Source organism: Rousettus aegyptiacus, unplaced genomic scaffold, assembly GCF_014176215.1.
Source record: "Rousettus aegyptiacus isolate mRouAeg1 unplaced genomic scaffold, mRouAeg1.p scaffold_m13_p_4, whole genome shotgun sequence".
Classification (NCBI taxonomy): Eukaryota; Metazoa; Chordata; class Mammalia; order Chiroptera; family Pteropodidae; genus Rousettus; species Rousettus aegyptiacus.
Genome location: NW_023416307.1, coordinates 58,802,207 through 58,815,439, shown reverse-complemented (window position 1 = coordinate 58,815,439; position 13,233 = coordinate 58,802,207). Strand labels below are relative to the sequence as shown.

The 13,233-nt window shown below is 37.4% G+C and overlaps 1 protein-coding gene across 1 annotated transcript in view; it reads left to right on the top strand.

Annotated features, from left to right (window-relative positions):
• GAP43 (growth associated protein 43) overlaps positions 1–13,233 on the top strand; it is a 94,746-nt gene that overhangs the window by 52,237 nt on the left and 29,276 nt on the right. The window contains exon 2 of the mRNA XM_016137796.2: positions 1,815–2,424. Coding sequence (XP_015993282.2) covers positions 1,815–2,424 — 610 coding nt within the window. The remainder of the gene's footprint in view (positions 1–1,814; positions 2,425–13,233) is intronic.

Sequence of the window (13,233 nt, the reverse complement as noted above, 5' to 3'; positions counted from 1 at the left end):
GATAGAGTAAAATAAATTAACAACATCTTGGCTCCATTTACAACTGTTAATTTAACAGGGTTATGCTTCCCTCTCTGAGCAGAGAGCTCCTGGCAGGGACAGCTGCTCCTGTGCCCCAGATTGTTCAGTGTGTGTCCCAGTAGGATGGCAGGGAGTTGGTAGTGCATCAGAGAACCAAGCAGTGTGGCAGCATGGTGCTGGGGGAGGGAGTAGGACATGCCTCTGCAAAGTGCTTTTCATCCACTCCTTTCTTTGTATGGATACATGCATAGTTAACTGAGGAAGAAGAAAAACTTGTCTTGACTTTTACTGGAAAACTGCCAGTCCTGCTTTTACTCTTACATAGCTTGTTTTCAAAAATAACTTTGTATATCCACTAGCATGTCGATGGACCTACATAACGACAGGCTCATATGCTTGTCCAAATTATTTCTAACAGGCCTACATCATGATTAGCTGGATCTAGGTCAGTGGGGCAGAGCTGGTATGACAGGTGGAAAACATACCATTGTGTTGGCCTGCTGTGGCTTACCTCCTAAACTGGAGCAAAGGCCAGAGTCAGGCCAAGGTCAAGATTGGAGCTAAGCACAGGACTTATTACTTATTATCAGTCTTTTGAAGGAAAGTTGCTGCATTGTTCACTGTTTTATTTCTCCAGCACTTAGAACAATTTTCCCTAAAGTGAACAAAAGTTATGTTCTCCAAAGTTGAAGGAAGAAATAAATGGAGACTATCAATAACCATGTTGGGGCACCATAATGAGCAATGGAGTGATATAGAATTTTATGTACTTTATATGTTTCTTTCTGTGTCTACATCTTCCATTACTATCTTCTCATGTAATTCCTTCTGGAAAAAATGTTTTTTGCAGCATGCTATATTGTAAATGTTACAATCAAATGGTAAAATTTTTGTGTTCTAGTCTCTTGCTTTCGGTAGTAGAATGGCTCTGTGGATGATACTATAAAACCAATTTTAGGTTTAAATTTCTTTGGGAATAAGAAATTGCTATATAGTGACTATATCCTGTTCTTTCAAAAAGTGGAAACAGTGTTGTTCATTTTTTTTAACTCGATAATAATGACTATTTTCTGTCTTCAAATTTTGAAGGTCTGGTATGTTGATTACTGGTGTTGGACCACCCACAGCTGGGGAATTAGACATCATTTTGTGACCAGCAATCTGAATTGTCACATTCTGGACCAAACCTTCAAAGCCCTGGAACTTGTTTTCTTGTTGCACAAAAACCCTGATGGAATTTGTTTTCTAAACTCTTACCATACTCTTTGCCCCCAATTTATTGATTTCTTGACCAGAATTAACCAAAATCTTGGGTAAAAAAATCAGACTTTTCTGTAATATTTTTTTAAATCATGAAGTTTACAGAGTCTCTCAGAAACTGTGAAAAAGCATAAACTTTTAGATTTATTTGATGATAACCTAGGGTGAATGTGATTTGAATTATCAAGGTACTTCTATAGAAAGGGCTGTTTTAATTATGGTAATGGAGAGACATTGAACTGAGGAAAGGTATACATATAAAATAATGCCAATGATTCTAGAAGGCCAAAAGGACATGAGTTTTCCCATAAAAAAAAAAAAAGTGTTTTCTATTCAATTCTCCATCATGGAGAGAAAGGAAGCTTGATTCGAATTTCTGAGGTATTGTTGATTTCTGTGCCTGCCACAGAATAAATAATGCAACAAATATTTGTTGAATGGTGTGATTTGCAGGAAAAAGAAAAAGAAAACCTCACTCTGTCTCTTCTTCCTCCCTCCCCCCCTCCCCGGCCCGGCCCGTTTTCTCCACAAAGGTTGAAAAAAATGATGAAGACCAAAAGATCGAACAAGATGGCATCAAACCAGAAGATAAAGCTCATAAGGCTGCCACCAAAATTCAGGCTAGCTTCCGTGGACATATAACGAGGAAAAAGCTCAAAGGAGAGAAGAAGGGTGAAGCTGCTGAGGCTGAAGTGAGTGAGAAGAAGGATGAAGTCCCTGTTGCTGATGGCATGGAGAAGAAGGAGGGAGAAGGTCTCACCACCACTGAAGCAGCCTCAACCACTGGCCCCAAGCCCGAGGAGACCGGCAAAGCAGGTGAAACTCCTGCAGAGGAGAAGAAAGCGGAGAGCGCTCCTGATGCTGCGGCAGAGCAGGCGGCCCCCCAGGCTCCTGCCCCCTCAGAGGAGAAGGCCAGCTCTGCTGAGACAGAAAGTGCCACTAAAGCTTCCACTGACAACTCGCAGTCCTCCAAGGCGGAAGACGCCCCAGCCAAGGAGGAGCCTAAACAAGCCGACGTGCCTGCTGCTGTCACTGCTGCTGCTGCTGCTGCCACCACCCCTGCTGCAGAGGATGCTGCCACCAAGGGAACTGCCCAGCCTCCAACGGAGACTTCGGAGAGTAGCCAAGCGGAGGAGAAGATAGGTGAGTAACTGCGAGGGTCAAAGGCCATACGTGGGCAGCCCAGTGGAGCCTATTTGGAAAGCCAGGCCACCTGGGCCATCAAGGGAGAGGGAAAACGTCTAGAAAGGTATTTTCAGGAAATCAAGGAGGGCTGTATTTAATGTCCCAAAGTGGCAGGACTGTGAACTAACTCTGGCCACTTATATTCCCAAATATCTCGAAGACTGAGAGGGAACTCAGACAGGTTTGTACTAGACAGATCTAGCAATTATCTTGTTAATTGGATTGGCATAAACAGTAAAACTAAGTAATCCTGTATTTTTTATTTTTTTTTAATATTCTGCATGCTGGTTATGCTTAGTTTAATAAGTAATTACTGAGGCCACATATATTTTATGGATGACAATTAGCTAATGTGATTTTTTGGCTCTAGAAAGTGCCCGTTATAAATATAGCCAACTCCTTATTGATTCAGATGATCTGGTTTATGAATTGCCGGCAGCAAAAACATAACCTCAGACCACTTTTCCCTTATCCCACAATATGTCACTGTGCATTCTCCCCACCATCAACTGGTGAGTAGCGTGCGTATGTGTGTGACGCTCAGAGAATATTAATTGTAACATTAATCGGGGTCAAACTAATTAGGAAAATAAGTCTGTTGAAGTTGCCAAAAACAAAAGAAAAACCCCAAATATAAAACATGTTGTGGAGTCAAACATAAATTATCATTTTATTTTTGAAAACGCTACTTTCCACCACATGCATAAATGATTGAGGATTGACTACGATTACCAGAAGGTTCTGGATTCCCTTTGGTTTAGAGCTTTTACTTGAAAATTGGAGTATTTTCACTATTATTGCTCGAAGACCCTGTACAGAATTGAAATAGAGAGTTCTCAGAGAAAGATTAACTTAACAGATCTGATCCACAGTCAACACCCTCCGGGGACGTTCTCTAGCCTCATATGAGCGATGAGTATTTTTTAGCCCCAAAGGCCTTAAAGGTGGAGTTGCTTCAGTGCCAGTTTAAAGGTTGGGTTTACTCCTTTAGAAATTCATGGGGTTAACCCATGATGTGCCCAAGGACCCAAATGTAGACTGGACCATGTGTGCCCTTGGGAAAAGATTTACTCCACGGGAACATTCTGGGAAATGTTTTGGCCTCTAATTGTTAGATTGAGAAAGTAATTATTAGACATTAGCTTTGATTTTCATTTCTCTAAATTAGGTACTACAGGTTGGCAGATGATTATTTTAGATATTTTCAGGTCTACCTCGTTCATCTTACCCCCAAATTCTGTAAGAAGCCAGATTATATTATTATTGTTATTAGCATTTTCTAGCTCTAGATAAATCATACACCTCTTTCTATCAGTGACTCATTTTAAATCTTTATTGTAACTACATACCTGCCTCAGGGGCCAGGCCTTGGGGTTAATAAAATGAGAATTTTCCCTGGAAAAGGTAAGGCATGTGTAAAGAATGTGATGTTGGTTTTAATTTACTCAACAGAACAAACCTTGTTAACTACTTTTCTTGAGGTTAAAGAGTCTAGCCTTAGACATGGTAGCTGGAAATCACTTGACAGATTACCTATTGTGTCATTTTCATAAATCTTAGAAATTAATCCTGCTTTTTACAATATAGAAAATTTATGACATTGCTCAGACCATCTTCTTAAACTGGGATTTCTGAAGTCATGAGCATAGACAGAAAGACATGATGTGATTTTAGGTATACCATCATGTTTTGGATAAATAAAAAGGACTGTTGATAAATCAATGAAAAGGCTAAAATCTAATAAAAGTTTAAGAATATTTTATTTTGTTATTTTTCAAGATATGATAATCCAAATGAATAAAATATTTTATATAGTACATGCTCAACAAATGTCAAATATCGAATGCATAAAAATTGACTAGATTTAATTTATAGATAATTTATTCACTCATTCATATAATCCTCTAACAATCTTCCTTATTTTAAATCAAATACTCGCTTATTTGATTTAAAATGTGTCTGGTCAGTGAAAACAAACTGTGCTCTGTCCTAAATTATATGAATTCTACCTGAAAAACGTCTCAATTAGTCTGACTTTATTATGTGCCTTGAAAGGTAATTGAAGGGGTAGGTAAAGTTCAACTTGAAGGTAACCACAAAGGGCAATTTATTTTACATTGTTTCTGAGCTTTGGCTAAGTATTGTCCTGTGGGTTAGATCCTGAAATGCTGCCTGTAGTTTCTTTTTGAACTGATGTGTCTATTAGCCTTGCCTGCTGTATGTGACAAGCACAAATTACTCAGATATGGTGAGTTTTGTGGAATAACAGAAACTAGAGGTGACAAGGAAATCGATCACAGCATCTCTGGCCCAAATTCCCAGGGACCCTGTATGGCATTTTTCTCTATCTTCCATTGAATTTTTAAAAATCCAGGTTAAAATAACAGAATTTCTGATTGGGCTCTACTATTTGGAAATAGATGGTTACCTTCGGTTGCTTTAGGATTTTATGACTGCCTAGAGAGATAATTTGAGACAGTGGAGTGGAGCTAGTGAGAACAAGTCAAAAGAGAGAATTCAAGACACTAATTTCTGTCAGTTAAGAGGGTCAAAAATTTCGTACCAAATCTGATGTGCCCATGATATGCCCTTCCTTTTTAAAATACATATGGAAATGCTTTGTAAATTATAAATATGTTATTTATTTTACTTCTTTTACTATTTGTGGGCTTGTTACAGATGGATGCCATTTGTATTAGAATGTTTGGAGTTGGTTGTTTTTTCTTTCATTTTTTAAAATTTTATCCTCCAAATATATCCTTGCTTTGCCACTCTGTCTGCCCATCTCTTAACATGCCTATGACCAAAAGATTTTAGTGCATTTTTTATGATGATTCCTTTATAGAAAGACGAGTATGTAGGCATCTCTAAGACATTGCCTTTCTTCAGCCATGAGGAGATAACTGGCAAACCTTCTTTAGTGGTTATGTGATTGATGTCTCTTCCTGAACAGTGTCACTGTGCCCATTGGGCTCTCAGTGAAATAATTCTCTTTTATGTCTCTTCTCCATGATATCCTTTTGACTTTTTTCAGTAGAAGACTCCAAGATTTCTGCTGTGGCCCTATTCGGTGATGTAATATTACCATGGTAGCATATCCAGGTGGCTAAAAATCAGAGATGTTAACTGGGTGGCTGCCACAGGGTACTTGCATACACTAGTAGGAAGTGTAACTCTGAGTTACCCTAGATTTTCTATCTGTCGATCTTGGCTGTGTTTTATTTTTGTGGTCTCATTATCTCTTTCTAATTGGGGTCATTAAGAATGATCTGAGAAAGAGGAGGGTTTTATTTGTCATTCTCTGAATAGAAAAATTAACTTGATGTCTCCTTATCTCTCTCTTCTCTTGTTTGCTTCCTTCATCCTTTTCTCCTTCCTTCTTTTCTCCCTCTCTTCCTTCCTTCCTTCCTTCCTTCCTTCCTTCCTTCCTTCCTTCCTTCCTTCCTTCCTTCCTTCCTTCCTTTTTTCTTTCCATTTATATTAACTTTCTACTATGATAGCCATTGGAGTCACAAAGATGAGTAAGATATGGTTGTTGATCTTAGAGTTCTCATTTGGTAGTGGGGGTGGGATGAAATTCAGGTAGTGGTGTTGAAAACATTCACAGTAATCTCAACTCAATTAAATTCTGCCAATAAGTATGAGGTGCTTCGCTATGCCAAGGCACTGTGGGACAAAATGTGAATGAGACATTACTTCTTGAAGTTTGATACATGCTGTAAAAAGTTTTTATATAATGTGTGCCTCTATAGCTAAATTACTAGGATAGAGAATAGACGCAATATTTATGGTTTCTGGGATGATAACTATGTGTGAGAAAGTGAAATACCCAGGCCAGAGTTCCAATTTGGGGAAATTCTATGTGTTCCCCAGACCAATGTTTTTCTAAGTCCTGAGGTAACCATTCATAACATTTTTATCTCTTCAGAAGCTAGATCCACTTCCACTGAGCTCTGTGTTACATGTGACATTTCCCGAGGATATTTACACTTGTTTAGCAGGGTGCCTCATAAACAGTTTTGATTTGAAATGTGGTTTCAACCACTTCCCAAATTTATACACTATTCATAAAGAGTGAAAATTGGGATTGTGAAAGTCCGTAAACGCTGTCTATAAAACATGGGCACCCCGTCAGATGCTCAGTGGCACGCCGCTTAAATGCTGTTGATTATTAAGCTTTTATGGCACACTTTTATACTGCTACAGTAATCATTTTTATTGGCTTTTTCTTGACAACAATCCAGTGGCATTTGATAATATTTTCCTTTCCACTTTTATATTTCAAGAACAGGGGCAAAGTAAATGGGTATTGTGTTCACAGGCATAGGCGGTGACAAAACAGGGGTCAAATTGATAGACCTCTAAATCTTCCCTTTAACTTCAGCCCTGCAGTTACTTACCTCTCTTTAAGGTGCTATGTTCTACGTCAATTCGTGCATTTTTCTCTTTAAGTTAGAAGTTGTGACACTTTTTGATTATTGGTAAGAAATATCGACCAGGGCTTTCCTCAGGCATTCTCTGTCCTGCACGTCCTGTGAGATAATGCAGAGGAAAGGACCTTGGATTAGAATAAGGAGACCAGGATTCTAGTCTTAATATTTCCACTAACCAGCTGTGAGATCTCAAGCGAGTCACTGCTTCTCTCTGGCCCTCAGTTGTCTCATCTTCAAAAGAAGAGGCCAGGATAATAGGTTTTTAAAAGTTTTTTTTTCAAGGTTTAAAATGCAAAGTTTCTATAAACTGGTAGCACTTAATGAGCATTTATTAAGTGACAGGCCCTGTGCTAAGTGGTCTGTGGGGATTATCACATTTAATCATCATAACCACTCTGTGGTGTAAGTACCATAATTCACCCTTCCCCTTTACGTATGAGGAATCTGGGATTTAGGGAGATAGTAGTCCCTAGCCACTGTCAGCAGCTAGCGAGTAGCTAAACCAGGAGACTAACCTTGCCTGATCACAGACGTTACACGTGGAACCCTGGCACAGCCACAAGTACTAGTCTGGAAGAAACAAAGACAAGAGAGATGTTTAAGAATCTCAACATCATGTCCTAATCTAAGAAAACCCCCCTCATTTGTATAATTGGATATTCCAGACTCATATTTACAGATTGGTATCTGGTAACAAATGAGTCCCTGGTCATAATTCCCTTGTAGGCCCATCACCCCCAAATTATTGGGAATATTAAACTAGTTCTGAGTCGTGGGTTCTTAGTTTGAAGATCCTTCAAGTATTGTTTTATTAGGCCTAAGAGAGCTGTAAAGTTCAGTCAAAATTGATTGTTCTTAACATTAATAATACTTGCTCCATTAAATATTCCAGGAGAACTAAAAATTAGAAATGGAAATTTCAGGTCTCAATCAGATGAAAGGAATTTCTAAGTGCTACCTACCCTAAATTTGGCTTATAAGAAGTGATATCTTTTAAAATTTTTGTTTATAGTTCACCTCCTTTTGGCAAGTCCATTTCCAAAGGGCCCTGATACCTTTACATTTATAACTAAAACAATATAAATAACTTAGGGCATATTGGAAAGCAATCGCCATCTCTTCAATTTAAAAAATGTAAGTGACAGAAGAAAAAGAAATGTGTTTTAGAGTGAAGAAATTCATATTGTGAGGCCTTTGATCCATTTTTTTCATTGCTCATGTTAAATAACTATTATCACCTTATAAAGAAGCAAATAAACAGAAAGGCATGTTGATAACTTCCCTGATTTTAAAGTGGTGAAACTATATTTAGAACTGAAAATCAAACAATATGTCTTAAAATATAGAATATATTTCAGATGCTAATGAATATTCATCAAATATTTTTTCTCTTTTTTCTCTACACACACACACACACACACACACACACACACACACACACACACACAATCCCAGAAGGATGAAAAGGAAGAGGAGAAAGAACCATGAGCAGCAAGTGTTACACAGTCCATTTGGCTAAACATGGAGAGAGAGCAGAGCACTCAATCTAATGGACTAAAAGCACTGAGTAATCATCACTCTTAATATTTTCTTACAATCATAGCTTTATTAAATAAAGAATGAAAAGTTTTCTATAACCAGACATAAAAGGAAGGGAAGAAGGAAGTCAATAGTACTGTTTAAAGCTATAAGACCTGATTATACGGTTTAGAGCCTGCTTAAAGAGGAGGGGAAGGTTTGAAATGGATGTGCAAGTTTTGCCAGCTCTCTTAGTCATATTTGAATTTTGTGCCATAAGAAAATGACCGCATCAGATGCTGAACCTCAGACCAATTCATATAATCAAGAAAATTTGAATAATTTTCTTCTTCAAAAAAAGCTTTAGTCAGTTATTGATCTCATAGCAATAAAGCTTGGCTTTCTAAGCAAATAATTTATTTCTGGGCTTTTTAAGAAGAATTGCCCATAAATTTTTTGTTCTTAAGGATATGAATAGTATCATGTTTTTAATAGATCCAGTATCTTATAGGAAGTATATAGTGCCATGCTCTGTGCCTTTAGCATAATATACTAAACACTACCTAAAATCAAGAGATCTGGGTTTCTGTTCAGATTCTGTTGATGATTTAAAGCCAACTTTTCTACCCTTTGGGCTTAGTTCCAACATTTATACAGTAAGTGTGTTGAAGTAGGTCTTCTCTGCCTTCTAGCTCCACAATGGTATGTTAAAGAGGCATCTTTGAAGTATGTGCATATGGCCTCTTAATCAACCATCTTTACTTTTTTGTATTCCCTTATTTTCTAAACTATTAGATGGTGGGTTTGGGGAATAAGGCTGATAGTAGATAAGTCTGGATAAAGGGGCAAAGAATCCAGGAAGAGTCAACTCTAAAAAAGTTTATGATTATACAAGAGGCTCATGAGAGTGCAAGAAAATCTCAATGAAATTTTCTCACCCACCTTACACTTGGGACTGAAAATAAAGAGCCAACAGTGGTGTTTTCTGACGTGGTATGGAGTCTTGCTTACAACCTTCTCAACTCTGTCTCTGAGATGGAAAGCTATAGCTATACGGCAGTTATTGGCTGTCAACAGTTTCATTTTCATCTTAGACCTAATTTATTATTAATTTATTTTTATACCCATATTATTTCATTAAAGTAATTAAAACAACTTTGAGAGTACATTAAGCATTAGATTCTTGTGTAGAGCAATGGATGCATCTGAGAGATAATTGTGGTTGATAGCTTTTAAAAATTTTGTTGGTAGAGTGTCATTAAAATGTAAGAATTATATGGATAGGCCTACTACGACTTTCTCCGATTCTTTTATTCACTCTACAGTTGCAGTAATGGGACCTTTAACCATTTGTGAAATTAGCTAACAGGCCTATGTCTTTAGAATTGGGCTATAAACATCCCTAGAAAAAATGATATAGATGATGTGCAAGTTAGATGTGATTATTCAGCAATTGTCATATTTTAAGACATTTTCAACCTTCCAATCATGAATTATGGGATTGTGGAAGGTAAAAAATTTCAGTTTGATCATCTCATACCATTCTATTTGGAAGGGAAGCTACAATTCTTAAGGTATATTAAGGGGCAAAAGAGTACCCTATGAAGGCTATTAGAGTTTCCTTATGAATAACGCTCAATATTAACATTCTTTCCTGGTGACATAGATATAGTCAAATAGGTTCTGAGGCTACTTTAAAAAAGAAATTCTGGTATGAATTGGTGAAATATTTTAGATATGAGAAACCAGAAACCATACACCTTCCTGGCGCATCGTGAATGTGTGTGTCTCTCAGAGAGAATGGAGAAGAATATTTGTATGACCCTTCAGGACTCTTTTTATTGCTTTGGGGGGGGGTATGGAAAACTGAATAATATAATTTAGATATGCATACGCACTGTGTCCATGCCTGTAGCATACCCTTCTGCCAACTTAAAAACATGTATGCACACATGCATGCAGATTCAGTATTCAGGGTGAGGCCTGCCCAAGAGTTCAAGCTGTCAGAGAAAATCTGGAAGAACAATAAGCTACCAGTTTTCTTCATTCTTCAGGCCAACAAGGAGTAGAGGATGGCTTCAAAATCATCTCTCCGTCTCTCTGAGGGCATGTGCGGAGAGTAACGCTTCTTTCTCTGTTGGTTGTGTTACCAGCATGTGTTTATAAATCTATGATGCAATGGGGAGAGTTAGAAGTTAAGACTAAGGCTATCTATGATAAAATACATTGTGTCTGAAAATTAAAGTCCTGCTTACACTAACTAGTGGACAATAATCCAGGAAAACTTCCTGGTGTAGATATTACCTCAATGCAATCTTGAAGGGCAACATGTATCTAATGAAAAAAGATATCTTTTTATTTAAAACAAACAAACAAAAAAAACTCAAGAAATGACCTTTCATTCAAATTAATACAAAAATACAAATACAGCAGCAGCTATTGAAAATTAACCCTCAGTCAAAAAAGTAGCTCATTGCGGTTTTATTTATCACTGGATCCCTTGCCCTATAACAATGATTGGGAAATAGAAAACAGTAGGTATTTGATGAACGAGTTACAACTGAATGAACAATGTTATTATTATATTAGAGAAAGTCCAAGGCTGACCCAGGAAACTAGATTCTAAAGTTAAAATTCTATGCAAACAAATTTGTTGAGTTCTTTGGGTATGAGTTATCCCTTTCATAAAACAAAAATGTTGGATAGGAGATCTCAAAATCACTATCATTTCGACAATGCTCATGCTATGACTCATTCTAACCTTATGTGCAGACTCTAAGTGATGGGGAGAAAGACATTTGTTCAAACAAACCTGGGCTGCTGTCAACCTTTCTGCTATTTCAGAATCTGAATACAGAAGCTCCCCGGAAAGTTTTGTTGTTACTCAGGGGTATTCTGTCATGCTTGTGTTAGCCAAATTTCAAATCACTTAGAGCTTCATAGACCAGTGTGAGCATTTTGTGTTACATTTAGAAACATACCGAGAACTAGAGGAAACCAGGGCTGCTCCCTTCTGAAAGCAGGTGATTAATTTCATTACAGCCCCATGAATGACCTGTGTGTGTGGCTCTTGCCAGTATGTGACAGGTATACCCAGGGAAGGAATGATCTGCCAGGTTCCTTGGCGTCTTTTTCTCATCTGACATGTTTAAGTAATCTTTACAAGGTGTAAAGAGTCTCCTGAACCTGCTGTGCCCCACTATAGGATGAATTGTTAATATGTTTCCAAACCAACAGTGTTGGGACAGAGACCAGAAAGTAGGCTTTCTCATTCCTGTCACCTGTTCTCCTTTCCCACGGTAATACAAACATAATTTGTGTACAGCTTGTGAGCTGTTCAGACTACAGACCACAGGGGACATTGGAGTGGGAGGTTAACAGATTTTTCCTCACATATAAACTGTAACTTGAAGTAACTCTCATGTATTTGATAAAAAGATAGGCAGGGCCCCACTTTGTGAAACTGTCTCTAGTCCAATTTAAAGGACTGAGAAAACCAGAGTTTAGCAATGTGGTTGCTGCGTTCTTCCCTTTGGTGCAATTTGATCTTTTTAGAAAGAATAGCAGCAGTGGAATCTTTCGGTTTCTCTCCTTTCTCCTTTAATATGGATGGCTTAAACACGGTAGGTTGATAGGAGAGCCTGGCTTTTATTGGAAGATACAAGTCAGTTTCCTTTTTTCTTGTCAGTTTTCAAGAAAGGAAAGGCAAAGGGTAGAAAATGAAGCAAAACCCGGCCGCCTTTTGATTAACTATTTATTTATGTTTTTTACCCCAGCAGAAAAACAGACATTTAAGATACACCACTGTATCTGTAGGACACTGATACTGGTCTGGACTGAAGGTCAGTGCAGTTGTCGAATTACATACTGCTTTTTAACTTCTATGAGGCGAGACCCTTCTCTATTTTTCTAATGATAAAGCAGGTTTCATCAAGAGTACCAATCAACAAATGAAGAAACTTTTTCATATTCAAGATTAGGCTGTACCTCTGGTTACATGTTTATCACGTCAGGAGTCTCCATTATAGGGTTAGTCTGAAATATGAGTTAAAAAGAACTTCATCACATTTTAAGGTATTATAGAATAATATTTCTCTTCACCATGTTCATTGTAGTCATTGTCAGGCCATTTGCCCTGAGGTGCATGATGATTACACATGGGTGTATGTTAGTTACAATGTAAAAAAAAAAAAAAAATAGATATCTGCAATGATGTACTTGGTAAACTGACTCTCTTAAAAAGAGAAAAAATACTCCAAACCCAAAAAGCCCTGATTTATATCACTTGCCAATCCCTATGGTATAAATACTCCTATTATGGCCAATTTCAAGCTACTGATGAGTTGTCACTGAACACACAATTGGGAAGTGATGCTAACAACTTGCTCTCAGTAGCCAGGGTGAGCCAGCTCCATCATGCCCCAAACCAATATATTTTAATAATTTAATAAATTTTAATTTTGGTGACTCTAAAATACTGAAATAGTAATCATCAGCTCCCAAACAATATATCAGTATAGAAGTATATAAATATCTGTTTATAACACTCATTACTTATATACATACATATATGATGCCTTGAGAACTAATTTCTGTTGAGTTAGACATTTATTAAAAGATAAAATTTGAAATTATACCTGTTATTCATTAGGAAAATAATTGTACTGGAGGGATAAAATTTTGTCCTCAAAAGCGTGATCTGAGCCGCATCTTTTTAATGAATCAAAAGGCTTTTTTATCTTTTCAGAGACAGATTCAGGGAGGATTGAACTGTAGCCATTGCTGACTTTTCTAACTTCCAATGAAGAGGAAATGT